Consider the following 25,319-nt stretch of genomic DNA (forward strand, 5'->3'; position numbering starts at 1 on the left):
GAGAGGGGGGAGGAGAGAGAGGAACGGGAACATTACATCCCGGGCAACGCCGGGTCTCTCAGCTAGTATATATATATAACAACATTACCATTCTCTCGTCCGGTAAAGAAAGACTGCACTCGGTTCAGTAATCATGAAAAACTGTATTGGGCATCTGAATAGAAAAGATAAGTGGGTGCCCTTGAGAAAGGTCCTATTCCAGGACCGAAACGTCGGATTGGGTGACTTATCTTTTCTATTCAGATGCCCAATACAGTTTTTCATGATTACTGAACCGAGTGCAGTCTTTCTTTACCGGACGAGAGAATGGTAATGTTGTTTTTCTATTATTTGAGACTAGCACCTGTCTAAATGAACCAGTACATTGCGTGTTGAATACTAGACTTGTGCAATTTAAATGAAAACATGATTGCGTTTTTATTTATTGCTCGTTTTTGTAAAGATAACATGGATTATTGTATTATTTATAATAGCCATTCTGTGAAAATACTACATTTTTGTGAACCTGCAGTACATAAAGAAATACCCACGCTGCATCGTATAGAATTTATCAACAGAAAATGTATCAGTCTTTTTAGTATTTACACCAAGTTAAATGTGCGGACGATCTTCACGCACTTTTAGTCCATTGAAATATTCTTTTTTTTTAGAGATATCTGTATGCCAAGCGCAGTCCTTTTCTATGCGCCAAAACAAAGCAAAAATATATATTTTGAACGCAGATTGAGAAATGCCAGCTTAGTACAGGGAAGGGGGGGGGCGCAACTCCTGTCCTCAAGGGCCACCAACAGGTCAGGTTTTCAGGATATCTTCAACGGGGCCACCTGCGCTGAAGCAGGAATATCCTGAAAACCTGACCTGTTGGTGGCCCTTGAGGACTGGAGTTGCCCACCCCTGGCCTAGGATATAGGCACAAGTGGTGGATTTACCATTAGGCCTGGGGCGGCAAAATGTGGGGGCAGCCTGCCCGCACGGTGCAAGCTTACGAGCGGCCGGCAAGCACCGATCACACATACGCAGCAGGCAACGTGACGTTGCACAGCATCGCGTTGCCATGGCGCGGCGCTGGAGGAGGCCCCACGCACAACTGCATTGAGTTTGACTTGCCAAGTTTGCAACACTTGGTACATACTGCAGGCCCCAACAAGACGGCTTAGTAAATCTCGACCTTAACCTTTAAATTCGAGTCTGCTCTTACATGTGACAGGCTGGCTGCACAGTGGTTGTCAAATGTAGTTTACAGGTTTTGCAATCTCAGCCATTCCTACAGATAAGGATTTCCTCTTTTCAGAATTATTCACCAGAGCTGCAAAATGTGCTTCAGTGCAAAGAATGTGTCAAACATTTCAGTTACGTAAAAACTCCCCTGTCTAATATCACATAAAATAAAGGATACCTGCTGCACTCCATACAAGAAAAATGTCAATGGATTTCTTATTTTTTTTATTTAGCCAAAAACTGTGCGACGTTTTGACCCAAGTTGGTCTTTTTCAAGTGGTTTATGCCACTTAGCACTTGAAAAAGACCAACTCAGGTCGAAACGTCGCACAGTTTTTGGCTAAATAAAAAGAAAATCCGCAGTGCCCTGTGTTGTCCTTTTTTCTTAACATCACATAAATACATTTAATACACAATGCATTCAATTATGCTTATTAACATCACAGTGCAAAGATCTGGTATTATTCATTAAAAGCATTAATTCCACACACTTTTTTTTATCTCCGATTCCCCGAGATGTTCGCACTGGGCAAGAATACTTGCCTGGTGGAAATAAAATGGCCATGGGGTCACGCCGTTTAACGCGGCAAATAGAACGTTGCAACGTTATACGGAAATAAAGTTGCGGCTTTCTACACCTATCCCCGCTGCCAAATGTGTTTTTTTTTAAAGCTACAGAATATCAATTCTACTGGCATCCAGGGGGTCCCCGGAGGGCGTGGGGCCAGGGGTCAGCTCCAGTGACCCCCGTTAAGGTAAAGAAAAATAAATAAAAAATACACGTTGAGTGAGATTGCTGCTTAAAGTGTGATACTGCTGACTAGGTGGCTACATTAAGAGAAGCAATTTTTTTGTAACTTTTTGAAAAGCACCATCCCATTCAGGATGAGACTTATTTCCCTTATCCTCTGATAAAGTGGTCGTGTATAAATTGGATTACCATATCATTTGATGGAAGAGATCCATTATCCATTTGAAATAAAAACAGGGCATGTTAAACTTCTGTATTTTAGGCATAAAATCTAAAAATGTAAAACTTCTCAGCAGAACATACATTAGTTCAATGTGGTCCCATAGGGGGACTGCATCAAATATTTCCTACAGCACTAGGACATGTAGGAGTGCATGAAGGAACCTGCCCTCCCATTAATACATTAGCCGCTTGCAAAGTCGGCTTGAACCTATTTTATACGTGGAATATACAAGGAGTGTGCCCTTGTGAGAACAATTTTACTTCATATGTCCCACAACCTCCGTTAAAATAAAAGTGTCAGAACAAACCAGAGCCATGAGTGTGAACCATCAGGTTGAGTGAAGACATATTGGGCTATATAGTAGTGGTAAGCCGTAAGGAACCTTATAGCCCATTCAAGTGAATTGGGCCACTGTGTCTTACCGTCATATTAGTTTGTTTTTTTAGTTTTACTTATTTTTCCCCAGCGGGCTCTTTAAGCAGAAAAAGCAGAGCGGCAACTTATACCTCGCTCACGTCAACTGGCGGAAAACCAGAACCTTTGTAATTATTTCGAATAACTGGGGAACTAGATGTACAAATGTTGATTACAGAATGTAGGTGTTCCAAGCTACTCGCAGCAACTCTGACATATATTTTTATGAGAAGGAAAAGACCTTCACCTATCCACCCCTACCTCATAAAATATATTTTTCTGTCTTTGGACCAAGTTTAACTGTACAGTATAGCATGACAATGAATGTGAAATACACAGTATATGAACGGTCAGTGCTAAAAAGGACCACATATTGCAGAGTAATGTGATGCATGTCCTGGAGCCGACAATATTAACCGATTGTGTTCAAATTAACCTCCAAATCAATAATTTAAAAAAAAAGTGCATGCTGAGAGCTCAAACCAGTAGAAGCAAAATCAGCAATCAATGTTTTGCCCAACCACTGACATTACTTGAGCATATACAGTACCTTCTCTTGGCTCCTGACTAAACATACAGGTCCAGACCAATGACACGTAGTTACTAAAAATGTTACTCACAATATCAACTCACATTAAAAACTGTGCAAAAAAATAAAATGCAGTTGTAGAAATCTTTGAAGCCATTATGTTAGTTATAGCTTGTTGAGGTATTGTAAAAGGTGCCGATCAGCAGAATATTTTGCGGTCCACAAAACCACGTTAGTGCCTGCTCATGCAGGTACTTCGTCACATTTACAAGGGTGGTACAAGTCACATCTTCGGTCTCACCGATATGTTGCGTAGAGTTAAAGGAACCAACGATGCAGTAAAACAACGCAGCTCCGGTCATAGCAAAGGTAAGAGTCTGCTTCACATTCAAATTGCCACCTCTGCCGGCTTCGAGGTACATCACAGCTTCTGAACCTTTAATCTACTTGTAAATCTGGGATATCTCCATGAGCAACAATGTTCTCCTGCAGGAAAAAAAAATGCATTATACACCAACAATGACAGCAGCAGTAGATGTAACGTTATACAGACTTCTCATTTGGGTGCCAGGAATGGAAACCTTTCCTATGCAATCACTAGTACAGATTTATTTTGCCTTCCTGTGACACATAATAATAATAAAAAAATAAATAAGAAGAATTCCCTGGACTGGAGAACCTCACCACTTAGCTTTGTGACATTGTTGTTCTTGTGCTTACTTCCTATATAGAAGAATCCCAATAGGAAGATTCAAGATGACGGATAAGAGACTGGTAGTCAGATCTATTTTCAAATAAATGTACGCATTACATTTCTCTTTACTTTGCTAGGTGCGATGCTGCACTTCTAAGTGCAAATTGCTGACATCACAGAGAATTACATGCATAACGTTGCTGTCTGCCTGTGAGATAAATGATATACCGTACATTTGTCTATTTTATTGGTCAAAAACAGCCATATTGGCAGCTCCAGTGGTTATTTAAAAAAAAGTCCAAGGATCTTATTCAATAAAGTGTTGTGGCGCCGATTCAGCTGCATGCAAAGTCCCTTCACAGTCAATACGAGGTAGTGTCGAATCGGCACCATTGCTCCTTATTGAAGAAGTGGCTAATAGTACTTCATGTCACCCCCTCCTGTTACCAAAAACAAACAAACTCCATGCTACTAGGAGATTCTGGCCCAGTTCTAATTCGCCATCTGTTCACATGTAGGACCATTAACCAGAGCAGATTGGGGATAAGGTAAAAACAAAAACATGGTTCGAAACTTCATGGTGGCATGAAGTTCAGATCGCCATACTAACCATGCTGGTATCAGGAGTATGTCTTTATTTAATGTATGGATATCTGTGTGAAGAAGGGCTTTTAGTACTCAACATGTAATCAATGCCAAAGCATCATATTTTCCTATCCTTTGCTGGCAAACTCCATGTGCAATCCTTTATCATGTGATTACAGACCCTAGTTCGATAAGTAGTAAGAAGGTTGCTTTTACCCAGCCTCCCTGCTTTTGCAGCCATGGCACAAACATATCCATGTATTGCATGCTGTATCCCATCAGCGTTTGCACGGCGTGACTGTTGATCCCCACCACTTTTCTGGTCAGTTCCATGGTCAGGGCTATCTTGGTGAGCTCGGGGCTCACGCTTGCACCAACCTCAGAGGTTGGCACCTCTGTCAGGCTGGTGAAAACTTCCGCAAGCCGGGAAAAGCTGCCATACGACATCCTGGCGAGACTGTTCCTCAGGAATGGGTCACTGCTAATCTAAATAAACAAGAACAGATTAATTACATCAGTCTTCTCAAAAATGTCACTGCTTTCTTATTACGGTTTTCCTTTTATAAACAGAAGATCTCTGTACAGAACCCCTAGAAATAGTCACGTATAGGGATGAATTGTTCAGACCTATTGGGTAAAGTGCGATTATAAAAAGCACTGGTCCTGCACTAGATTTCAAGAAAGCGAAGACCTGTTACAGCTGCAGTCCCACCTTGGAAACAAATTAACCAATGGAAGTGACGGGTTTCATGTGTCTCAAAGTATTAGTTAAATAATGTTTCAACGATAAATTCTAAAAAACCGAGACTTGGAAAGGGTTTTACTGAAGTAAATGTGCCTTTAAAGATGCTCAGTGAGGATAGGCACACCTAAAACCGACAACTAAGTGGGGGATTCAATAGCGAGGTATGCAGTAGTTTATGGGGCATTAAATACAGCGTGAGATCAAGAGCATGAGAAACAGCGAGCGAGTGACACCATTAAAGACAGAGGGAGGGAGAGAGGCTATTTATCCCTACAGGAATCTAACCATTTAGGGGATGGAGGGAGCGGGGACACCTACTTCTGTCGACTATTTCTCAGCTTTTATAACGCTTACACGCAAATAAAATTCAAACTAAAGAAATTACAAACTAAATCTCAGAAAAGAAGTCCCAGCGCTCTAAAACCCAAACCCATCCTGATATCACATTGTTCCATTCAAGCTCCCCCCATTTTACCGGTCAGGCTTCTTGCATTAGCAAGCATGCATTTAAGTTTTTTTTTTTCTTCAGTGTGTACTATTATGATCTTATGTGCTCCTGCCTTTCTGCACCAATTGGGTTTAGTCTTCAGGCACAAAAGGGGTAGAGAGAAGACATCCTTGAACAGAACGCAAGAGTCGGGATGGAGCATAGCGAGAAATTAGGGCTGAGATGTAAGGAGGAGCAGAAGAGTGTAAAGCTTTAAAAAGTGAGGAAGAGAATGGAGTGTGAGATACGGATTTGATAGGAAGCCAGGAGAGTGATTTCAGGAGGGGAGAAGCCAAGACAGATTTCAGAAATAGAGTGATTCTGGCAGCAGCGTTTAGGATAGATTGTAGGGGAGACAGGTGAGAGGCAGGAAGGCCGGACAGCAGGAGGTTACAGTAGTCGAGACGTGAGAGAATGAGGGTCTGTGTCAGAGTTTTTGCAGTCGAGCAATAGAGGAAAGGGCGTATCTTTGGTAATATTGTGGATGAAAAACACGACAGTTTTTTGCTACCTTTTGAATGTGAGAAGAGAATATGAGAGGAGTCGAGTGTGACCCCTAGGTAGCGTGCTTGGGCTACTGGGCGAATGATAGTACTTCCAACAGTAATGTGGAAGGAGGTAGTAGGGCCAGATTTGGGAGGAAGTATGAGGAGCTCTATTTTTGCCATGTTAAGTTTAAGTCGGCGGAGGGCCATCCAGGAGGAATTAGCAGAGACATTCGGAAACTTAGTCTGTACAGCAGGTGTAAGGTCAAGGGTAGAAAAGTACATTTGTGTGTCATCAGCATAGAGGTGATATTTTAACCCAAGAGATGCGATTAGGACACCTAGTGCGATTAGGACACCTAGAGAGAGTGTGTAAAGAGAAAAAGGTCCCAGGACAGAGCCCAGGGGAATTCTTGGATAAGGATTTAGGATTGCTTGTAGACAGCAGGCTTAGCAATAGTGCCCAAAGTCATGCAGTAGCTGCAAAAGGCAAACAAGATTTTATCTTGCATTAAACGGGCAATGGATGGAAGGGAAGTAAACATAATTATGCCCCTTTATAAAACATTAGTAAGACCACACCTTGAATATGGAGTACAATTTTGGGCACCACCATTATGGAACTAGAGAGAGTGCTGAGAAGAGCCACCACATTTATAAAGGGGATGGACAATCTAACTTATGGAGGAGAGGCTAGCTAAATTAGATTTATTTACATAATAAAAGAGGCAACTAAGAGGGTATATTATACCTAAATACAAATATATTTGGGAACAGTACAAGGAGCTTTAAGATGGCTATTTATCCCAAGGACAGTACAAAGGATCTGGGGGTCATCCCTTATTGTTGGAGGAAAGGAGATTTCACCAGCAACAAAGGGAAGGGTTCTTAAAATGTGGAATTCACTGTGCCGGTGGGCGGTAGCCAGGCTGCCAAATAAAGGTTTAAGCCCGTTTGGTTACCTCTGATCCGTGTGTTGGGTTTATAGAGTGTCAGCTCTTGAGCCCAGGGTTTGTACATGCATAACTGTAATGTGTGGTAATAAAAGTATTGTGTTTTTACCTTTCCAGGCGTGCCAGCAAGCAGAGATTGCTGCTGTATGAGTTTCAAGTGGGTGGGCGGGGGGTTGTGGAGAATGTGTTGTCAGAATGTGCCTAGGTAATCAGGGTCCAGAGTCGCTGGTTCCCCTAAAAAAGTACCCAGGAATCAGGTTGAATTCCTGGATACATGTAGGCACGTTCCGGCAATACCTCCTCTTGAAAACGCTTTCGTGACTCACCACTAGGGGTTCCCTGCTTCAGCACAGACCAGAAAAGTAAAAAGGGCATAGGGATGTGAGGTGTCCCTGAAACAGTCAAAGGGTCCCTAGGTTAATGAGGATACTCAGTAAATGCCCAGGTCACCCAGAACCGGTATAGGGATTCTGAGATGCTCCAACCATACATATAAGGTTGTGAGGGGATTCTTAGAATCCATACTAAGTCTATGCACTAGTGTGTGGGGTATATGGCTAGTGAAAAAGAAAGTGCAGCTTTTTATTCTATTTCCCATACCAGAAATACTTAGGTTTTTAAAGTATATGTTTCATTAACAAAGGGTGTTAAATACATATATTTATTTATTTTATTTATTTATAAAATATTTTACCAGGAAGTAATACATTGAGAGTTACCTCTCGTTTTCAAGTATGTCCTGGGCACAGAGAAAAACAAATAATACATGGTTACAAATACAGCTACATAAATGAACAGGGTATACATTATATACAAGACATTGCGTGCATAGTTAAAGAAAATATATATTATGGGCGTATGAAACAGTTACAGACCAGCTTAAAATGTGAGACAGCCTTAGATTTGAAAGAACTTAAACTGGTGGTGGATGTGAGAGTCTCTGGTAGGCAGTAAAATGAGGCATAGGAATGAAGTGTTCCTGTACCTGCGGGGATCCCTAGATAATATAGGGGTACCCCAGTAAGTGCCAAGGTGTCCCAGAACCTGTACTGCGTTTGTGGGTTATGAAAGTCCTCTGTAAAGAATAGAAAAAACAGACCTGTTTAAGGGCTTTTTGGGGTTCCTTGTGGCATAGAAACTCCAGATTTGGGGAGTGTAAGTTTTAGGTGGGATATTGGGGCGAAAACGTATTCCTATTGTTTGCAGGAGTTCGGGGGAGGCCCAGCTACTGGTGGTTCCCTAATTCTCCCCGGCGTGCAGGCACTAATTTGTGGGTTTGCGGGGTGAATTACATTGGGGCTGCACCGTGTCTCCCAGACTTCTGGTTTTCGAGCCCAGATATCCCCAACTAATTTCCCTTACGTATACAAGGTTCCCCAAGGTTTATACTTTATTAAAGTATGGTTCAGAGGGTGTTATACTGTATGTATAAAAATCCATGCAGTCAACCTAAGCATTTGCATAGGAGACATGATGTCTGCCTAGCCATCTGGCCTCAAAGGGAATCCAGGATGTCGAGGTGTCGGGCCATTTGGTAGCAAGGAGGGGCAGAGGAAAAGCCCCAACAGCCATTTGGTTTTTTTCCGACTCTGCAGAGCCTTCCCTGCAGATAGCCATGCCCCTTTCTCTGACAGCCAGATGAGCCCTGCTCCGACTGGCTGCTGAGAACGTTAGCACGCTTCTGATAGGAGTAGTATTCTGTGAATGAAACAGAGAGGTGTTAAAAACCCCTGCACCCATCAGATTTGGAGTTCTCCAAGATTCTAAGCACCAAGTGAAAATCCAGTCCTCTGGAGAGGGGGGAGGGGTGGCGTCTGGAACTGCAGGCTGATTTTAGTCCCAGATGTACAGTGAAACTGCAAGACGAAGCGCTGCTCTATAGCGTGAAACGCATTGAGGGGGAGATCGAGGTGTAGCCTGGTTCTGTGTGTGTGTGATGTTGGAATAAAGTTTTCGTTCACAAAACCGTAAGTTGCCTGGATCCTTGCCGCTGGCAGTAGCGCCGGACCTTCTCCTTATCTACCTGATTTCAGTTCCAGGACATAGAAAAGTGTAGTTTTCATACCCCAGTTCCCAAGTAAGTGTGTCTTTTCTTATGCAATTTATGTAACATTGTATGTTTGCCTTTTCCTGTGAGTAAATTTACAATTTATTTCATTAACTTGTTTTGCTCAATGTATGATGCAGATAAATGCAGGTGTAAATGGCCTGGTCTCCCGTGACATTCATTACCCATGGAGACTGTGATGGCAGATAGTATTGATTTGTTCAAAAAAAAAAAGGTTGGACATCTTTTTAGATGGGAAAGGTATACAGGGATATACCAAATAAGTCAACATGGGAAGGATGTTGATCCAGGGAGTAATCTGATTGCCAATTCTTGGCGTCAGGAAGGAATTTATTTTCCCCCTTATGAGATATCATTGGATATGACGACACTGGGGTTGTGTGTTTTGCCTTCCTCTGGATTAATAAGGAAGTATAGAAATAGGATAAAGCATCTGTCATCTAAATTTAGCATATGTTGAACTTGATAGACGCATGGTTTTTTTCAACCTCATCTACTTTGCAACATGATGCTCAAGTGCTCATTTGCAAAAGAAATGCAAAATTAAAAAAAAAAATCGTAGAAATGAGAAGAGCACAGACAACTCTATAGTGCAGAAAATCAAATTGTTTCCATAGGATTCCTTTCCTTTAATAAATTGGTGCGGTTTTCAGCAATGATTTTGCCCCAGTTTTGCAGCTGGGAGACTGTGTTCTGTCTACTAGAGTGTTTACCTAGCAGAGAGTTCAGGGTAGGGTTCGTGCCTTTCATATTTACCACGAACGGTCAGCGCCAAGTAAGAATAATGTCTAATAAGTCACACACAAAACCCATTTCCAATTAATTATTATTGATTCTTGCTCATATTAATTGCAGACAACAGCTGCTAGCAGCCCTATGTATGGACAGTTGTTGGAATCCCATTCACAGAAAGCATTATTTTATAACCCAGTATAACTATTTTGCACCCTTGATGCAAACATCTAAATTTGCCTTTTGCCTGTACCCTATAATTATTGCTGTGTGTATTTCAGAGGCGCGCCCTTAAAATGCTTCTCACCTTCTGATTGATGACACCTGCTTGCTCCTGCAGCAGTGCCACCAGCTTCCGGAAAACTTCATCTTTCTCTTCAATAGTTGAGGTTTCATTGGCTGTCACATTATTGTTTTCTGTGAAAATCAGCAAAATTAAAGCCAATGATGAATGGATAACACTACACAAAGACATCTTGCCAGAGGACTGCTAGCTTCCAGTGTCCCACCACACTTGGGCAAAATATCTTTTAGATTCCGGCTTGCCTTGTATCGTTAGTAGGGAAACATAAAAAGTGTGGGTACGTCTTACTATGCTCAATTTTTGGACTGTATATTTCCATCCCCTCAATGATTGCCACACTTGGGAATCCTGTCATGGGACCATCAAGTCTGCCACTTTCCAAAATGTGGCCTGCTAAATGGCACAGAAGTCTATCTTTACATAGGTTTGATTCAGAATAACTTGTTCAATGCCACTGCAAGACAATTTGAAAACGAAGGTCTTCTCCAGCCCTAGGCACATTTAATCATTACAAAAACTAAGTCAGCGATTCTTTCAAAACACTGACTGTGACTCTAGTTGCCCCACCTATGAAATGGGAACATATGGCAGAAACAAGGGAGGGATCATGTCCCTGGCAATGGCAACTAAATGCCAATCTTTTTAGTTTTCTAAATCATCTCCTTACCAAGTACGGGAGGTTTGGCAGCTTCTCCATCGGAGCAGGGAATGACGGGGAGTTGGGTGGATGCCACAGGGCTCTTCAGCTTCTTGTGTTGTACTAGTTTGTCCAGTTTCTTAGCAGCCATGGTGTATATCTCAGCGTCATCAACTTTGACAAAAAAAAAAAAAAATTAGAACAATACTAATAATGTGCAACATTAATAATGGGAAGTATTCAGATTACCTTATACATTTCCACCCACGCCAGAAGGGCAGTGCACCATCAAAAAAGGACATATCTAAGACTAGGAAGATTGCCAGAGAAGTAGGATGGGATGATATTGGTTTCCAAAAACACATTTTTCAGACCTTGTGTATAAATCCATTTGACAGATGTATTAAAAAGGTCATCAAAACTTGTACGCAGATGGTATATTACCCCTCACCCCCTTAATATGCATACGTTCAAGTGGGAACAAGATATTCATATATACCGTATTGCATCGATTCTGCGGCAGCGCCATCAATTACAAGACACCTCAAACTTTCACTAAACTCTTTTTGGGGAAAAAAAGAAAAAAAGTGACAATTAGGGATCCAATTTACCAATGCAAATACAAGAACTCAACTGAGGTGACAATCGGATACCTTCTATGCACCGTAAGTTCGTACGTGTGCAGGCAATGACAACTTAAATGAAGGCACCTTCTGTCTGTCATAGAGCAACAGCTACCTGCTGCGCAGCACTACAGGCGGCACGCTAGGGTTGGCAGCATTGCGTTCTCGGAACGTCATTCCACAACGTAGGAGATCACGTGACCCTCAGTTGACTCGCATTAGCAGCCATATTGGTACAGGAACCATTGAGTTACAAATACCAGTTTTCCAATGTTTACCAGCATGTACAAAGTTGCTATTCCAGATTGGGGAGGAGAAGGGATATTTCTTCACCTCTTACTGGAAGAAGGAAATTTATGAGGGACATTATAACAATATAATGTTTTTACATATATTTCAGTTCAAATGGCCAACTATGTCACAACTTACTCCTCTTCCTAGCGACTGGCAAGTTTCTTTTGACATTGATAGTAAGACGCATCCTGATTTCAGAAACGTTAAAATGTGAAAAAAGTGCGTCTTAGAATCGAGGAAATACGGTAAATCACAGGTAAGGTGGGATATGTGCAATGTTTGACTGTTTATACATGTTGCAAAATGCCAAAGTTATCCCATTATAGGGGTACTGCTGTTCAATGATGAGAATGAGTTGTCCTGAAGAACTACAAAAAAAAGGACTCAAACATCCCGTTTCGCAAATTAATTACAGTCGACGTCTAAAGCAAAGATCCAACTTCACCATCCTCATTTATTCTTACCATATTCCTGAGCTTGTTTATGTGGGGAGTCCCTCCTATAACAAGGATTTACAGCCAAAGTGCTTGGCCTGACTGGTTTCGAATCAATTTGATTGCGGTGATCCTTACTGGATTTTTTCTTTAAAAGACTTTTCCAGGAGAATGGCCGGCTGTGCTTATTTGGTGCTCCCTGGGAGGAATGCTTATCCAAAGTCTCTACCTCTTTCTGCTTCTGTTCCTCCTGCACCAGAGAATCCATGGAACCAGCCTTGGTGCAGGCAAGGAACGGGTTGGGAGGTTTCTGCCGCTTCATGGAATCCCCTTTGCCGGGATCTTTTTCATGACCATCGAGCACATTTTCAAATGATTCCCTGGATTTGCTGCCAACACTCAAACTCTTAGGTTTCAGAGAAGCCTTCTCCTTTGTCGAACTTCTCCTCAGAAGTTTTTTAATGTTCGTGTTAAAGCCGTGCTTTGATTCTTCCACCCGGTTGATCTCTTCATGAAGGGAACCCCAGGCACTGTTACTTTCCTGGGTTGACACCTCACCAAATTTCAGGCTCCAGCTTCTCTCATCTTTTTCCCTCACTGACTCTTTTGACCTTTTCTGGTCCTTTTTTTTGGTTCTCTTTGGGGATCCTTCTCCACTTTTATTTTGGAAGGACCTTGGGGAAAAAAATAAAAATAAATACAAATAATGATGTAGGTTTATCTAGAGATGGGGCGCTATCAAGATTTTTTTTGCGCGGGGGATGCAGTGCTTACAGAGGCCTCTCACTCTTCCCCCAAAGCATTTCAATTAAATGCCGGGGGACCGCGCAAGGCCTCTGTAGTTCTGTTACCTTGACTCAGACGGCTTCGGGCGACGCATCATCATTTGATGCCGCGGGGTGATGTGGCGTCACATAACCTTGCAGCGTCATTTGATGTCACATAACCCTGCAGCGTCATTTGACGCTTGACACAATGTAAGGGGGGGGGGGGGGGGGTAGCGCGCAGGGCAAAAAAAAAAAAAAAAAAAAAAGTTTGCTCACCCCTGATCTAGAGGTATATTATTTTGGGCTTCAGACATCAAAAGTAAGATGAATTTAAGGTTTTCAAACATGACAAAATATATTAAAGATCTCCAAATGTGAAATGAGAGTGCAAGAAAATCAAGCAAAACGTCTCACTACTTCTTGTCTCTAATAAGAACTTGTTTTTCACATTTCCTACTTCCTCTAGTACCCAATCAAATGTATGAGAAAAGTCTACGTCACCTCTGCATGTTTTATGATTTAGATTGTAAGCTCTTCGGGGCAGGGACTCCTTTTCCTAAATATTAATTATATGTCTGAAGCGCTTCGTCCCATTGTGTGTTATTTGTATTATTTGTTATTTTGCCTTTTGTTGTCATTTACCCGTTACACTTATTCCCGGTGTTTGTAAAGTCATTTACCTTGCAAAGTGAGAAGTACTTTGTACTTTAGCGTTATATAAATAAAATTATACATACATTATAAGCAAACCTTTCCTGCATGTTCGTACCTTTATATATAGCTATGTAAGCCAAGGTAAATAATTCTCTGATCATGAACTAACTTTTTTTTGCCCCTTCTACAAAATCAAGCCTTACCTGTGAGCGTATTTTTTGGGATCATGATACACACGTCCCACATGACCAACATGCGCTCCATCCTCATGGCTTAAGGACCGTTTCAAAAAGGCTTCGAGGACACATTTAGTCTCTTCCTTCACCTTAATGAGGCTTATCCCATCAGTCGTATGGTTGAGTATAGGATCCATTCCACATCACTAAAAAAAAAAAAAAAAAAAAAAAAAAAGAGGAAAATAATTATATTTAATCACCAACATAGCTTGCATTCACAGTATTTGTAGTCTTCCTTATTGTTAACAGGTGAAATACAACATAACTGGCCAAAAAACAAAGCTTTTGCCAATTATTTAAGAATCCAAATAGCTTCCTTAAACAAATCTAACCATGGCAAAATACTTGGCTACGTGTGTTTCCCTGGAAATGAATTACAAATTGCATTTCTTAGAGGCACCTGTGACAGACAAAAAAGGGAATAACCAGGGAAACAAAATTAACCAAAAATAAAATATATGTGGGAGTCAGATTCTGGCACAAATGGCATCAAACAACCAGATGGTGTAAACCCTTACTATAGATAAAGATATATATCATTACATCTTTAAGAATTTTAAAGACCTATACAAGCGCATTGTTCATGCAATGTCTTTATATTTAATGTATAACCCTGTTCACCTAATGTACCCATATATTTGTAACCATGTATCTGTCATCATAACTCTGTGCCCAGGACATGCTTGAAAACGAGAGGTAACTCTCAATGCATTACTTCCTGGTAAAACATTTTTATAAATACAGTAAATGTCTGTATGGCACCATTAATGTACATAGCGCTTTACAGCAGTAATACACGTGAAAAACATAAATAACAAACAATACATGATGGGAAGAAGCGCTTCAGACATAAAAGTAACATTTAGGAAAAGGGAGTCGCTGCCCCAAAGTGCTTACAATCGAATTGGTAAGTAGGGAGAACGTACAGAGACAGTAGGAGTGCGTTCTGGCAAGTGTCTGCAAAGGGCAAAAAGGTCAATGTACGAGGTGTATAGTATCAGCCACGGAGCTACTCATGTGCTTCAATAAAGGGTGGCTTTTAAGATGGGTCTTAGAGGTGGATAAAGAGGGTGCCAGTCGATTATTGAGGGGAAGGGCATTCAAGGTGTGGGGCAGTCAGTGAGAAAGGTTTAAGGCTGGAGAGGGCTTAGACACAAAAGGGGTAGAGAGAAGACATCCTTGAGCAGAACGGAGTCAGGATCATATATAGTGAGAAATAAGGGCAGAGATATAAAAAGGAGCAGAAGAATGTATTGTAAGATGTCTTCCAGCATAAGAAGGTGCCTTATGACAGCAGGACTGCTTAGTAAATATGGCCCTTACTCTGTCCTGTCTGCGTTTAACACATACACATTTTAGCAGCACTAGCTAAATGTTCACTAAAGGTTTTAACTTCTGGGCTCTTTTCTGTATCTATCACTATTTGATACATTTTCCTTAATATCATTGCATTGCTGGAGGAAAGCATATTCCAGAGAGAGAGAAGTGCTAGAACAAGAGGTCATGCTCTGAAGTGGAAGCGGGCAGGGTCTGTTGAATTCGTCGCAGAAAGTAGTGAATCTGTGGAACAGTCTCCCACCAACAGAGGTGGTGAAGGCGAACACACAAACCGTTATAAAATGCTAGTGGTATATAGGCTATTCTAAATAAAATAAAAAGAAGCCAAGGATCGAATGGGGCCTCAGTTTGTACAACATGGGAACGGGCAGAATAGGTGGGTCAAATGATTCTCATCTGTTTCTTCAGTTGTCATTGGACCAAAATTTCCTTTACCGATTCCTGAAAATAAGATCTAGATACTTACTGCCTATACAAATATTAACATGCATGGAAGTAAAGATGCAAAGGAAGAGGAGGACATGTGAAATGTAAACACAACATCGAGAAGCAGTTTAATCATTAGACCAGTGGTGCTCAACTCTAGACCTAAAGACCCCCGCAACCCCCCCAACAGATTAGGTTGAAAACCTCACTTGTTGGGGGGGGGGGGGGTAGGGGGGGCGCTTAAGGACTGGTGATGAGCACAACAACTGGGTGATGTACCTTACTTCCCTATTCACTTAAAATGGGGTCATATTTACCCAGCTGTTACTTATTTATAAAATGTTTTACCAGGAATACATTGAGAGTTACCCCTCGTTTTCAAGTATGTCCTGGGCATAGAGTCATGATGACAAATACATGGTTACATTGTGAGCTGTGCTGGAACATGGGACCCAAGCAGTGGGTTCCTTGTAGAGATGTGCAAAACGGTGATGGTCAGGTGATTCACAAAGCATTACAAATATGCTACATTCTCTACAAAAATCGCTAGTCACTTAATGCCGAGACTATAAACAGGGCCTACACAGCATGTTTCGCTCAAGGTCTGGGGATTTCTCACGGAAAGCTTACTAATTTGGCAACATTATTAGCCCTTTGATGCTTCGGAAAACAAATTTGCAGGGAATTTGGGTGGGAAACGCTAAACATTTCACAAATGCATCTTGAACAGTTACAAACATCTCTAGTTCCTTGATCTAGTATGATTTTCTCAAAAACGAAATTGGAGAGGAATTGCTGGTTTGCGTTCCATACATCACAGACACCGCACCCCTAACACTGTAGGATCTGCTTCTGTATACACAGAGTAAGAAAGCTCTGTACTTGCAGTGACATGTAGCACAACCCGACAGTATCCGGAGTTTGAGGATATACATTTGGATCATGGGAATTCCCCACTGTACAGGTACAAGCAAATACACCAGTAATTAAAAGACTATTCGCTTATGACATGGTGAATACCAGCGTCTTATATTTGATTATGACTCATTGGGGACCACGTCCAGTCACACTGGGAGGGGTTGACCTTATTTAAGATAGTTGGGAGAACTGAAGGATTACAGCAGAGGTATTTGGCATATTTATCCTTCTACGTATCTCTCTCCACCTTCTTTCTTTTGCATAACAGGTGGGTCTGTGTTGTTTTAATTCCTGTTTCTAATTATGGCCAACAGCCTCACAAGATTAGGATTTGAATAATATGTGACAGACATATCGTTATATAATAGTCCCATTAAGAAATAGAGAAATGTTACCTAGAGCGGGAGGAGACAGTGTGTGCTTAAGTCGCTGGCCCCTGAAGTGAGAGATTTGAATTTAAGAGTCAATGTTAGCTTGTTATCACCCCAGCGAAAATTAACTGCCCGAGAGATCTGCAATGTATTAAAAGAGAAATGTGTCACCAGGTGCTCAAGTGGTTCATTTACACTGGTATAGAATTCCCTTCTTTGGTCATGTCCGTGTGGAAGGACCACTGCAAGAATGCAATTTGTTGTAGTAATCTCCAGCAGGCGACTGAAGGAAAAAAAAAAAAAGGGGGAAGAAGGAAGGAGATAGAATCGGTTTTGCTCCAAGCAAGAAAACTAGAGTTATTTTCTCCCGTGCTACGCATGAAGCAACTTAAAAACAAAAACAAGAAATGGGAGGGGTAAAAAAAGTGTATTGTATTACTACTGTATGTACCTAACCCAACTCGGTTACATCTATAAAACATCACCGCATGTGTAAAGGATACAGGTCAACTGTTAAAAAACACACACACACACACACACACACACACACACACACATCTATATATATCTATATATCTATTTCAGGAAAGCCCAATTCTGCAACTTGATTTTTTTAATGCTACAAGAACAGAAAGGGAGAGCCCAGTAGTAGCCTGTTCCTTCCAGGGTTGGGCAATATACCAATATGATCGTAATATTGGGAGAAAAAAAAAAAAAAGTCAATGTCAGATTTTTTTTAACACTACTACGGTCCGCGACCTCCATGGGAAAGCATTTTCAGGAAAAGTTTGTGAGATGCAGCGTCAATCCCCTCCCACATAACTGACACGCGAGAGGGGGAGATCTATCCCAACACAGTGGTGCTCAACTCCAATTCTCAAGCACCTCACCCCTCCAACAGGTCAGGTTTTCAAGATATCCCAGCATCAGCACAGGTGGGTCAGAGGCACAAGTCCAAGACTGAGCCTCTGATTGAGCCACTTGTGCTGAAGCAGGGATATCTTGAAAACCTGACCTGTTGAAGGGGCTTGAGTACTCGAGTTGAGCACTCATCTTAACATATCATTTATTTAAACACACTTTAACTTGTATTAAATGTAAAAAAAACAAAAACCAGATTCTTTCCAATTCTTTTTTTTTTTAAGTTACTTTTTCCTATTGAACATATTTAAATCGCAATAAATATCTTTTGCCAGTACTTTTCTTAATATCATTATCATCCAACCAAGTTTCTGCCGAGTACCAATAATTGAGGACTGGAAGTTGGTGATGTGATACCAAATGAGATACCTGTGCTACCTCAGAACAAGATAAAAAACGCAGAACAATCCCAAATTCTGGCCAAACAGAGTCTGATTCCCAGAGCCGAAACAAACCGGCGAATGATCCACTTTTTGAAGGAGCAGTCCCATGCAGGAAATTGAAAGCTTGCAAGAACATCCACATTTTAAGGAGAACTGCAAAAAGCACAATTAGCAATACAGAATACATACTGCTAGTTGGGAGCATTTATTTCATGGATGCGACAAAAAAAAATACTACAAATTAGAAGATTTGAAAGTTGCAGCAATTAGGAAGGAGTACATTGCAAAAATAGGTTGCCCACCTCTGCACTAAAGGATGGGACCATGAGTTTACTTTTTTTGTTAGCCACTTCATAGGAAGGCGCTTTGGACTTTGGATAGTTTTTTCCTTATTACTGTTTTACGACCGTGACAATATAAGATTTCTCCCCCCACCCCCCAAGATGAAAGATAAAGAGATATATTAACTTAACGAGGGCTACGCAAATCACACAACAGATTTTCGCTGCTAAAACCCCATTAGACTACTGCTTATATAGTACATTAAAAATATAAAAATGCATTCATTCGGTTTTACTGGTTTATCAAGGAGACAGGGCACTGTATGAAACTACAGTAGTACCAAATAGAACTGTGTATATAATATAAAAGTTGGTTTGAAATTTTTTCTGGGTTAAACTATTTTTTTTGTGCTGCCTTTCAAAATGTCAAAATTTATATTTTTCCTAATAGTTTTATTGTATCACTATTCCAAAATGAGTTGGCTGCAATATGCCCCCTTACTCACCAGCCCTTTTATCCCCTGTACCCAATTTTTCAACTCCGTCCATGAAATGTCTATGAATTGACTGTATAGCCTTGTTCATGTAATGTAACCATGTATTGTTATAACTCTGTGTCCATGACATACTTGAGAACGAGAGGTAACTGTCAATGTATTACTTCCTGGTAAAACATTTTATAAATAAAAAATAAATGTTGAAGCCTATAAGAATAGAAAGGTGCATTTATATATTATTGGAGTTTCAAGGCCACCAAAGTCTGTTGATCATGTGACAATACCAATTATTTAGAGCAGTGGTGCGCAAACAGGGGGTCGCAAGATTTGCCAAGGGGTCCCGCGCCCTTCCCCAAGGCATTTAAATTAAACGCCGGGTGAGGCCTCTGTAAAGTCCCTTACCTCCTGCCAGGTGGGTCTTCGACACATCGCCATGGCAACGCGAGGTCATGCGACGTGACACGTCGTCATGACAATGCGCATCAAATGACGCTGCGGGGTCATGTGGCGTGACATCCCATGACACACGACGTAATTTGACGCCGGGTTCTAAGCAAGGGGGGCTGCGAACGCTGGGGCTCCCAGGCAAGGGGGCGCACTCCAAAAACATTGCGCACCCCTGATTTAGAGGTACCGAGGCCCTGTGACCCGGCAGAGAGACCCTTAGGTGGGAATGTCAATGTTACAAAGTACAGTACTAGTTCAGAAGTGTCTTGACTCAGATAATTATGTTACTGTGTCTCCTACAGGAAAACGCACAGGAAGTATGGGAGAAAAGGACGGCACCCCTAGCATTCCAGCACAGGGGAGCTACTTTTTTTTGTAATCAAATGCACTTTCGCCAATAAAAGTGTAACCGTTAATTAGCAATAATGATAATAATAATAAAAAAAAATTAAGCAAGTCTGAATATACAAAAGTTCTGCTGTTAGCCAGACACAGCTACACACAGCTACAGGAAAGTCTGAACCCCTAATCAGAGAGGCAGGCATCGGCTCCCACTCACCGGTCCCGGTCAGTGGGGAGCGCTTCGGTAAAGTCCCGGTGGGTGCTCCTTCTCACCTGTGCTCCTTCTCACCTGTGCCTCCGCTGCACCGGCACAATCAATGAACTGCAAAACTTCCGCCAGCAGTACAGCCAGGGCTCGCGGAGAGTTTGGTGCGCATGCGCAGTCACCCAGAAACTGGACGGCGGACATGCCTGCCCAGGGCTATATATAGGTGCACGTGGGCGGTGCTGCTGCTGTGCACAGATATGCGCGGGGAGATAGAGTGACACTGCTTGCGGACGGGGTGTGGCTGCATTGCTGAGGTGTCAACAAGGAAGGCTTGTTATCAGTGTGTTTTCCACTGACTGGCATTGGTTCAAGAAACTTGTATCAGGGAGAAAGTATAATTATTATCATGTTTTTTGCAGGCTGTCTGGGGGTCTCCCTGATGGAGTTGGGCATTTATTATCTATCACTCTGGAAGCCACAAGGCCAGGGACACGTTGCTGGTGTTGTTATAATGGGAGTCTTACAGGTGGGGTAGATGTAAATAATACTATGTTGATCAAGGGAAACTTGGAAGTCAGGAACGTGAACCTGAGCAATCTTTTTATCTTAGGCGGGCGTCAATGCTGCCGCAGACCGCGCGGAGCGATCACATTGCCTTAGGCCTCGGTCCCGCTGCGCTCGTTGGCGCGGGCGGCCATGTCGCGAGTTCCCCACCAGCAGGGGAATCCTCGCGAGCCGGTCCCGGTCCCCCCTGGCGGCACAGCTAACTACCCGCTGTCTGCAGTGCGGGTGCGCTGACTCTGGGAGCGGGGCCTTAGCCTTAAGGTAATGATCGCACCCATAGACTGCGCGACAGCAGGAGGGGGCGCGCAAAGAATCAGTTCAAATGGATTATTCGGCACGGCGGCCAGGTCACCTGAGTGGGCGAACCAGCTCCGTGATGTCACAGACACGCTCCTAGACACGCCCCCTCGTAGAGTCTACAGAAAACTCCTGCTAAACGCGGGTAACGTCATGCATGCACACGCCACAGTGTGATCTTCTGCAGCATGGGCGTAACCGTAGTCTTCTTGGCTACTACATGTGGCCGAGAATTAGCAAAGTCAAAAAATATCCCTATGTCTTTATATGGGTTTGAATTTTTTTTCCCCTATAATTGCTTCCCCCCCTGCAGCTTTTTGCACCACATTTTCCTTCACTCAAACTGAAAGGGGCTGTAGATGAAACACGGAATTGAAGATTTGGACGCGGCTGTCCCATCGCGACCAAGTTCCCGCCGGCGGTTGAGCGCAAGAGGAACCACCTCCAAAGCCCCTCTGCCACCGCCTGAAAGAAGGAAAGTTTTAAGGTAGGGGGTTAACTTGAGGGGTGTTAGGGTAGGGGTTCACTTTAGGGTTATGGTTTTAGGGTAGAGTGTAGTGCTAGTGGTTACGATTAAGGGGTTTTAGGGTAAGGGCTAAGGTTAGTGACTTAATTTAGCGGCGACTGGTCCCTGTGGCGCGGTAACTTTCGGCTAAACACCGGCGGAGATTTGTCGCAGTGACATGACCGTGACCAAATGTTCTAGGCCGGATGAAGCAGATATTCAGGGCGATCGATATAACCAGGACACCATGTATAAATCAGGGCACCAAACCTTTCATTCTGCGGGAAATCAGCGGTAACCACGTTCCGTAAAGAAAATACTGTATTTTGCATGCAGCTTTCTCTACTTAATCTCCTCACTGCCAGATGGGCTTGCAACACAACGCAAAGCCAATGTAGGGCTATCGTTAAGGGAATAAAAAACCTATGGCTTTGGAGATTTACCATTAGTCCGCCATACAAATGTCCGTGCTTCTGCGCTTAATAAAATACTATTCTATCTGCTTTCTCCAACAACATAAAGAATAGGGTACCTCTCGACCCCCAGTTCTTATCCGACTTGCATCTCATTTTAAAATTATTGCAACATAGGTGAGAGAACCACTGCAGCAATGGGGTTAAGCTTTCATATCTCTCTTTATTGGGATGTCACTATATAAAGTAGCTCAGTGGTAATGTCAGCAAAAAATATGGACGTCCTCTGGCGCGTGGACCGAATAGAATAAATATATCATGTGGAAAAAAGAGGAAAAAAAACAGCGGTGTAATACTGAACATATATCCAGACTATCTCTTTAGATCTATAAAAAGCACTTACACATTAATCAAAGTAGATGGTATCTTGTAAAAGATGCCCATAAGGAGACTGGTCTTCCAAATTCATCCTCGGGTTAATTATATTTTAACTGAATCTTGATCAAAGATTAAAAAAAAAAATCCCATGGCATAATAATGTTTTATTTTAAATAATTCAAAATAAAATATGTATATTCACTCACAAACACCTCTTGTAATATGTGCATTCAAATACAAAACGAAGGTGTCTGTTCCTCCTCCTGATGTTCACGTTACCGGAGTTCATAAATTCCAATTACGGTAACCTCCTTCGTCCTCTGGTGTCCATTGGCGTCCGCCCCACTGGGCCGAAATGTTGGAGCTACCCGTGTCTCTGAGCCCTCAGTGGTTGGTCCTCGGGCAGGTTATGCGGGAGGTAGTATTTCTTTCAAGAAATTGCGAGTCCGTGGTGTAGCCCAGTCAGCTGTCTGTGCACAATAAGCACTTACGGATTTGGTGCTTGGTGAAACACCTATGGTGGCCTGTGCTGGTCAACCCAACGCGTTTCACTCTTGCTTCCTCGGGTAATGACCAGTGCAGTCTCACTCCATCTTTGAATACCAATTTTTAGTGAGATCCAGGTGAGTGATTGAGTCCGTATTACGAGAGAACTTAGGTTAATGGAACACACAATATTACACTTGAAATACAATCAAAGAAGTATATTAACCCATTATGGCATACCCTTTTCAAATTAAAATTTTGATTTGCAAAAAGTTGATATACATGTAATTATATATATATATATATATATATATATATATATATATACTCACATAAAATAATGTTGTGAACAGAGAGATCCCAAACTATGCAGGGAAAATTGATGTTTGCAATTGCCATCTTTAATGCTTCCATATTAAAAATATCTACCTAGAAGAATATCAATATAAAAATTGTGCAATAGCTCAAATAGGGAGAATTGTAATGCCTAATTGTAGCATTATATACAGAATCTGAGCTTACTTGATGGTTCCAAATTCCCTTCATACATAGATTTTTATTATTTAGATTATAGATTTTTGCCAAATGATCTTATCTAATGTTTTATATTTGTCGTACTAGGAGAAGATACTAACTGACACTTGATCAAAATATGTTATTGTGTGAACTGAATGTAAACAGATTATTCTTTTCTATGTGACTCACTGTCGAAGCGCAGCGCACAATCTGTCACAGCGAAAAACTAAAACATTAGAATCACGGTTCCATTTTGCGCATTTAGCATGAAAGGTAAGAACGCAGTATAACTGCTTTATTTTTTTTAGAGAATAAATTCATGTATATTAAATCCGTCAGTTCTTACGAAATAGGTATAGCACGAATGGGTTAAATGCACATGAAAATACATGGATATAATTGGACACAACATCCCCAAAATACATGAAAAATATACAGAAGATTCAAAAAGACTCTTAAATATCGTCAATTTTGCGCAACAGAAAAATATAAATATATACAATATTGTTATATAGCTAGTTGTTGATGCAAGGAGAACTCTAAAGAAGTTCTGAGATAAGCCAATAAACCTCATAATTTCACATTTACCAACGACAAGAGAACAAAGTCCCAAATTATCAGTGTCAGAGTATTCTTGTATGACAGTATATGAATGCCAAGGTAATCCTTTTAATTGATTTAGAGGACAAAAATATTATACACCTGTGAGTCTGTTAAAGTATTCTGTGACCGGAGAGCTCATATATTGAGGGGTATGTATAATGGCTGGATCTGGAGGGTGCTAGAACCAATTACTGCTTATAAAAGCAGTTATGGCTCTTATCGCCTCCTGTTCTCACAGGCTATATACCCAGAGCATAATGGTTTATAGACAATTCTTCATCTTCAACCACATGGAAAATGTTGTGCAGTACTCACAATTTAGGTGTAAAATTTCCTCAGGTGCGTGCGTCCAGCCAGACAATGACAGCAAGAAAAGATCCAATGAAGGAGCAAAAAGCGGAGCACAGCATGTACAAAAACTGGGGCTAAGCAAACCAAATGTGGTTAAAAATAAAATTTATTAGAAGGGTGACGCTATTGGAAGGTGGCAGGGAAACTCTGACGCGTATCGCGCTGCAATAGCGCTTTGACAAAGCTATTGCTATTGCAGCGCGAAACGCGTCAGTATCCCTGCCACCTTCCAATGTTGTCATCCTTCTGATAAATTGTATTTTTTTTTTAACTTATATTTTTATTGTTTTTTTACAAATTATAATTAGGATGGGAGGGAAGGGGTACAAAAAATAGAGAGGGGGAGGGGTACATTTCCATACTTTTTCTGTACAAAATACAAGATGCAGCCAAACTTTACTATAAGTACCATAACATCTTAGTTCTATATTCACTGCATCCATTTCATACTTCCATTAGAGATCACTGCTCTGTTCACATCCCGCTAAGTCAACCAAGGTTCCCAAATCGTCAGAATACTGTTGTACCTGTCCTGGATCGAACTGGTAAGTTTCTCCATCGTCATAAAGTAACTACGTAATTTGTGACAGCTGTTATTGTCGGAGGGTCATTGTGCTTTCATTGTCTAGCTATATCCGTGTTGGCCGAGGATAAAATGTGTATTATCAGCTTGTCCATATTCCTCTCTATATCCTCTACTGGTCTCAGAATTAATATAGTTTCTATATTCCGTGGATAATCTAGTCCAATCACTCTCCTTTATTAGTTTCCTTATTTTCCCCCAAAAGAGTTATCTTGGGGCAAGCCCACCAAATATGTTTGAATGTACCTGTTTGGCCACAATTTCGACAGCAGAGACGGGAGGTGATTGAGAAAAATGAGTGAAGCCTACTAGCTGGTGTGTAATACCACCTATGCAGAATTTTCAGGTTAATTTCACGGACTGCCGAGCATCTAGATGACCTGGTTGCTCTCTCATAGATGACCTCCTACTCCTCGCTATCTAGCGGTCGTCCAATATCATTTTCCCATTCTACAATATTTTTATTCATTTGGCCACTGGTTTGAGTAATCAGAGCTTGAAACAGTTGTGCTATTGTCCCTTTGTGGTATTGCCTTGTTAGATAAAGATTGTCAAACGTAGATAATGGTCTTAAAATATCTTGTTTTGGTTCAATAGAAGCGACAGTGTCTTAACTGAAAATATTGATACAAATGCATATTTGGCAAATCAAACTCTA

The 25,319-nt window shown here is 41.5% G+C and overlaps 1 protein-coding gene across 2 annotated transcripts; it reads right to left on the reverse strand.

The window, feature by feature from the left end:
• Window positions 1-259: 259 nt before the first annotated feature.
• Window positions 260-20,111, reverse strand: BCL2L12 (BCL2 like 12). 2 transcript variants are annotated; one of them, XM_075605724.1, is made up of 8 exons: window positions 19,975-20,111; window positions 13,801-13,979; window positions 12,207-12,850; window positions 11,325-11,387; window positions 10,856-10,999; window positions 10,192-10,301; window positions 4,631-4,900; window positions 260-3,621 (listed from the first exon to the last, which is right to left on the reverse strand). In XM_075605724.1, exons 2-8 carry the CDS (start codon window positions 13,968-13,970, stop codon window positions 3,574-3,576), a joined length of 1,449 nt encoding a protein of 482 aa, XP_075461839.1. In that variant the 5' UTR covers window positions 13,971-13,979; window positions 19,975-20,111; the 3' UTR covers window positions 260-3,573. The 2 variants fall into 2 exon arrangements, with proteins under 2 accessions (XP_075461839.1, XP_075461840.1); XM_075605725.1 differs by lacking the exon at window positions 11,325-11,387 and having other exon boundaries at window positions 19,975-20,110.
• Between the last annotated feature and the right edge of the window lie 5,208 nt (window positions 20,112-25,319).

Source organism: Ascaphus truei, chromosome 6, assembly GCF_040206685.1.
Source record: "Ascaphus truei isolate aAscTru1 chromosome 6, aAscTru1.hap1, whole genome shotgun sequence".
In the NCBI taxonomy this organism is placed as follows: Eukaryota; Metazoa; Chordata; class Amphibia; order Anura; family Ascaphidae; genus Ascaphus; species Ascaphus truei.

Coding starts and splice junctions, on each gene's coding strand:
- BCL2L12 (XM_075605724.1), bottom strand. CDS start 13,970: ATGGATCCTATACTCAACCATACGACTGATGGGATAAGCCTCATTAAG. Junction 4,901..10,191: donor CAGGTGTCATCAATCAGAAG/GTGAGAAGCATT, acceptor TTGTTTATTTAG/ATTAGCAGTGACCCATTCCT. Junction 3,622..4,630: donor TGCAAAAGCAGGGAGGCTGG/GTAAAAGCAACC, acceptor TTTTTCCTGCAG/GAGAACATTGTTGCTCATGG.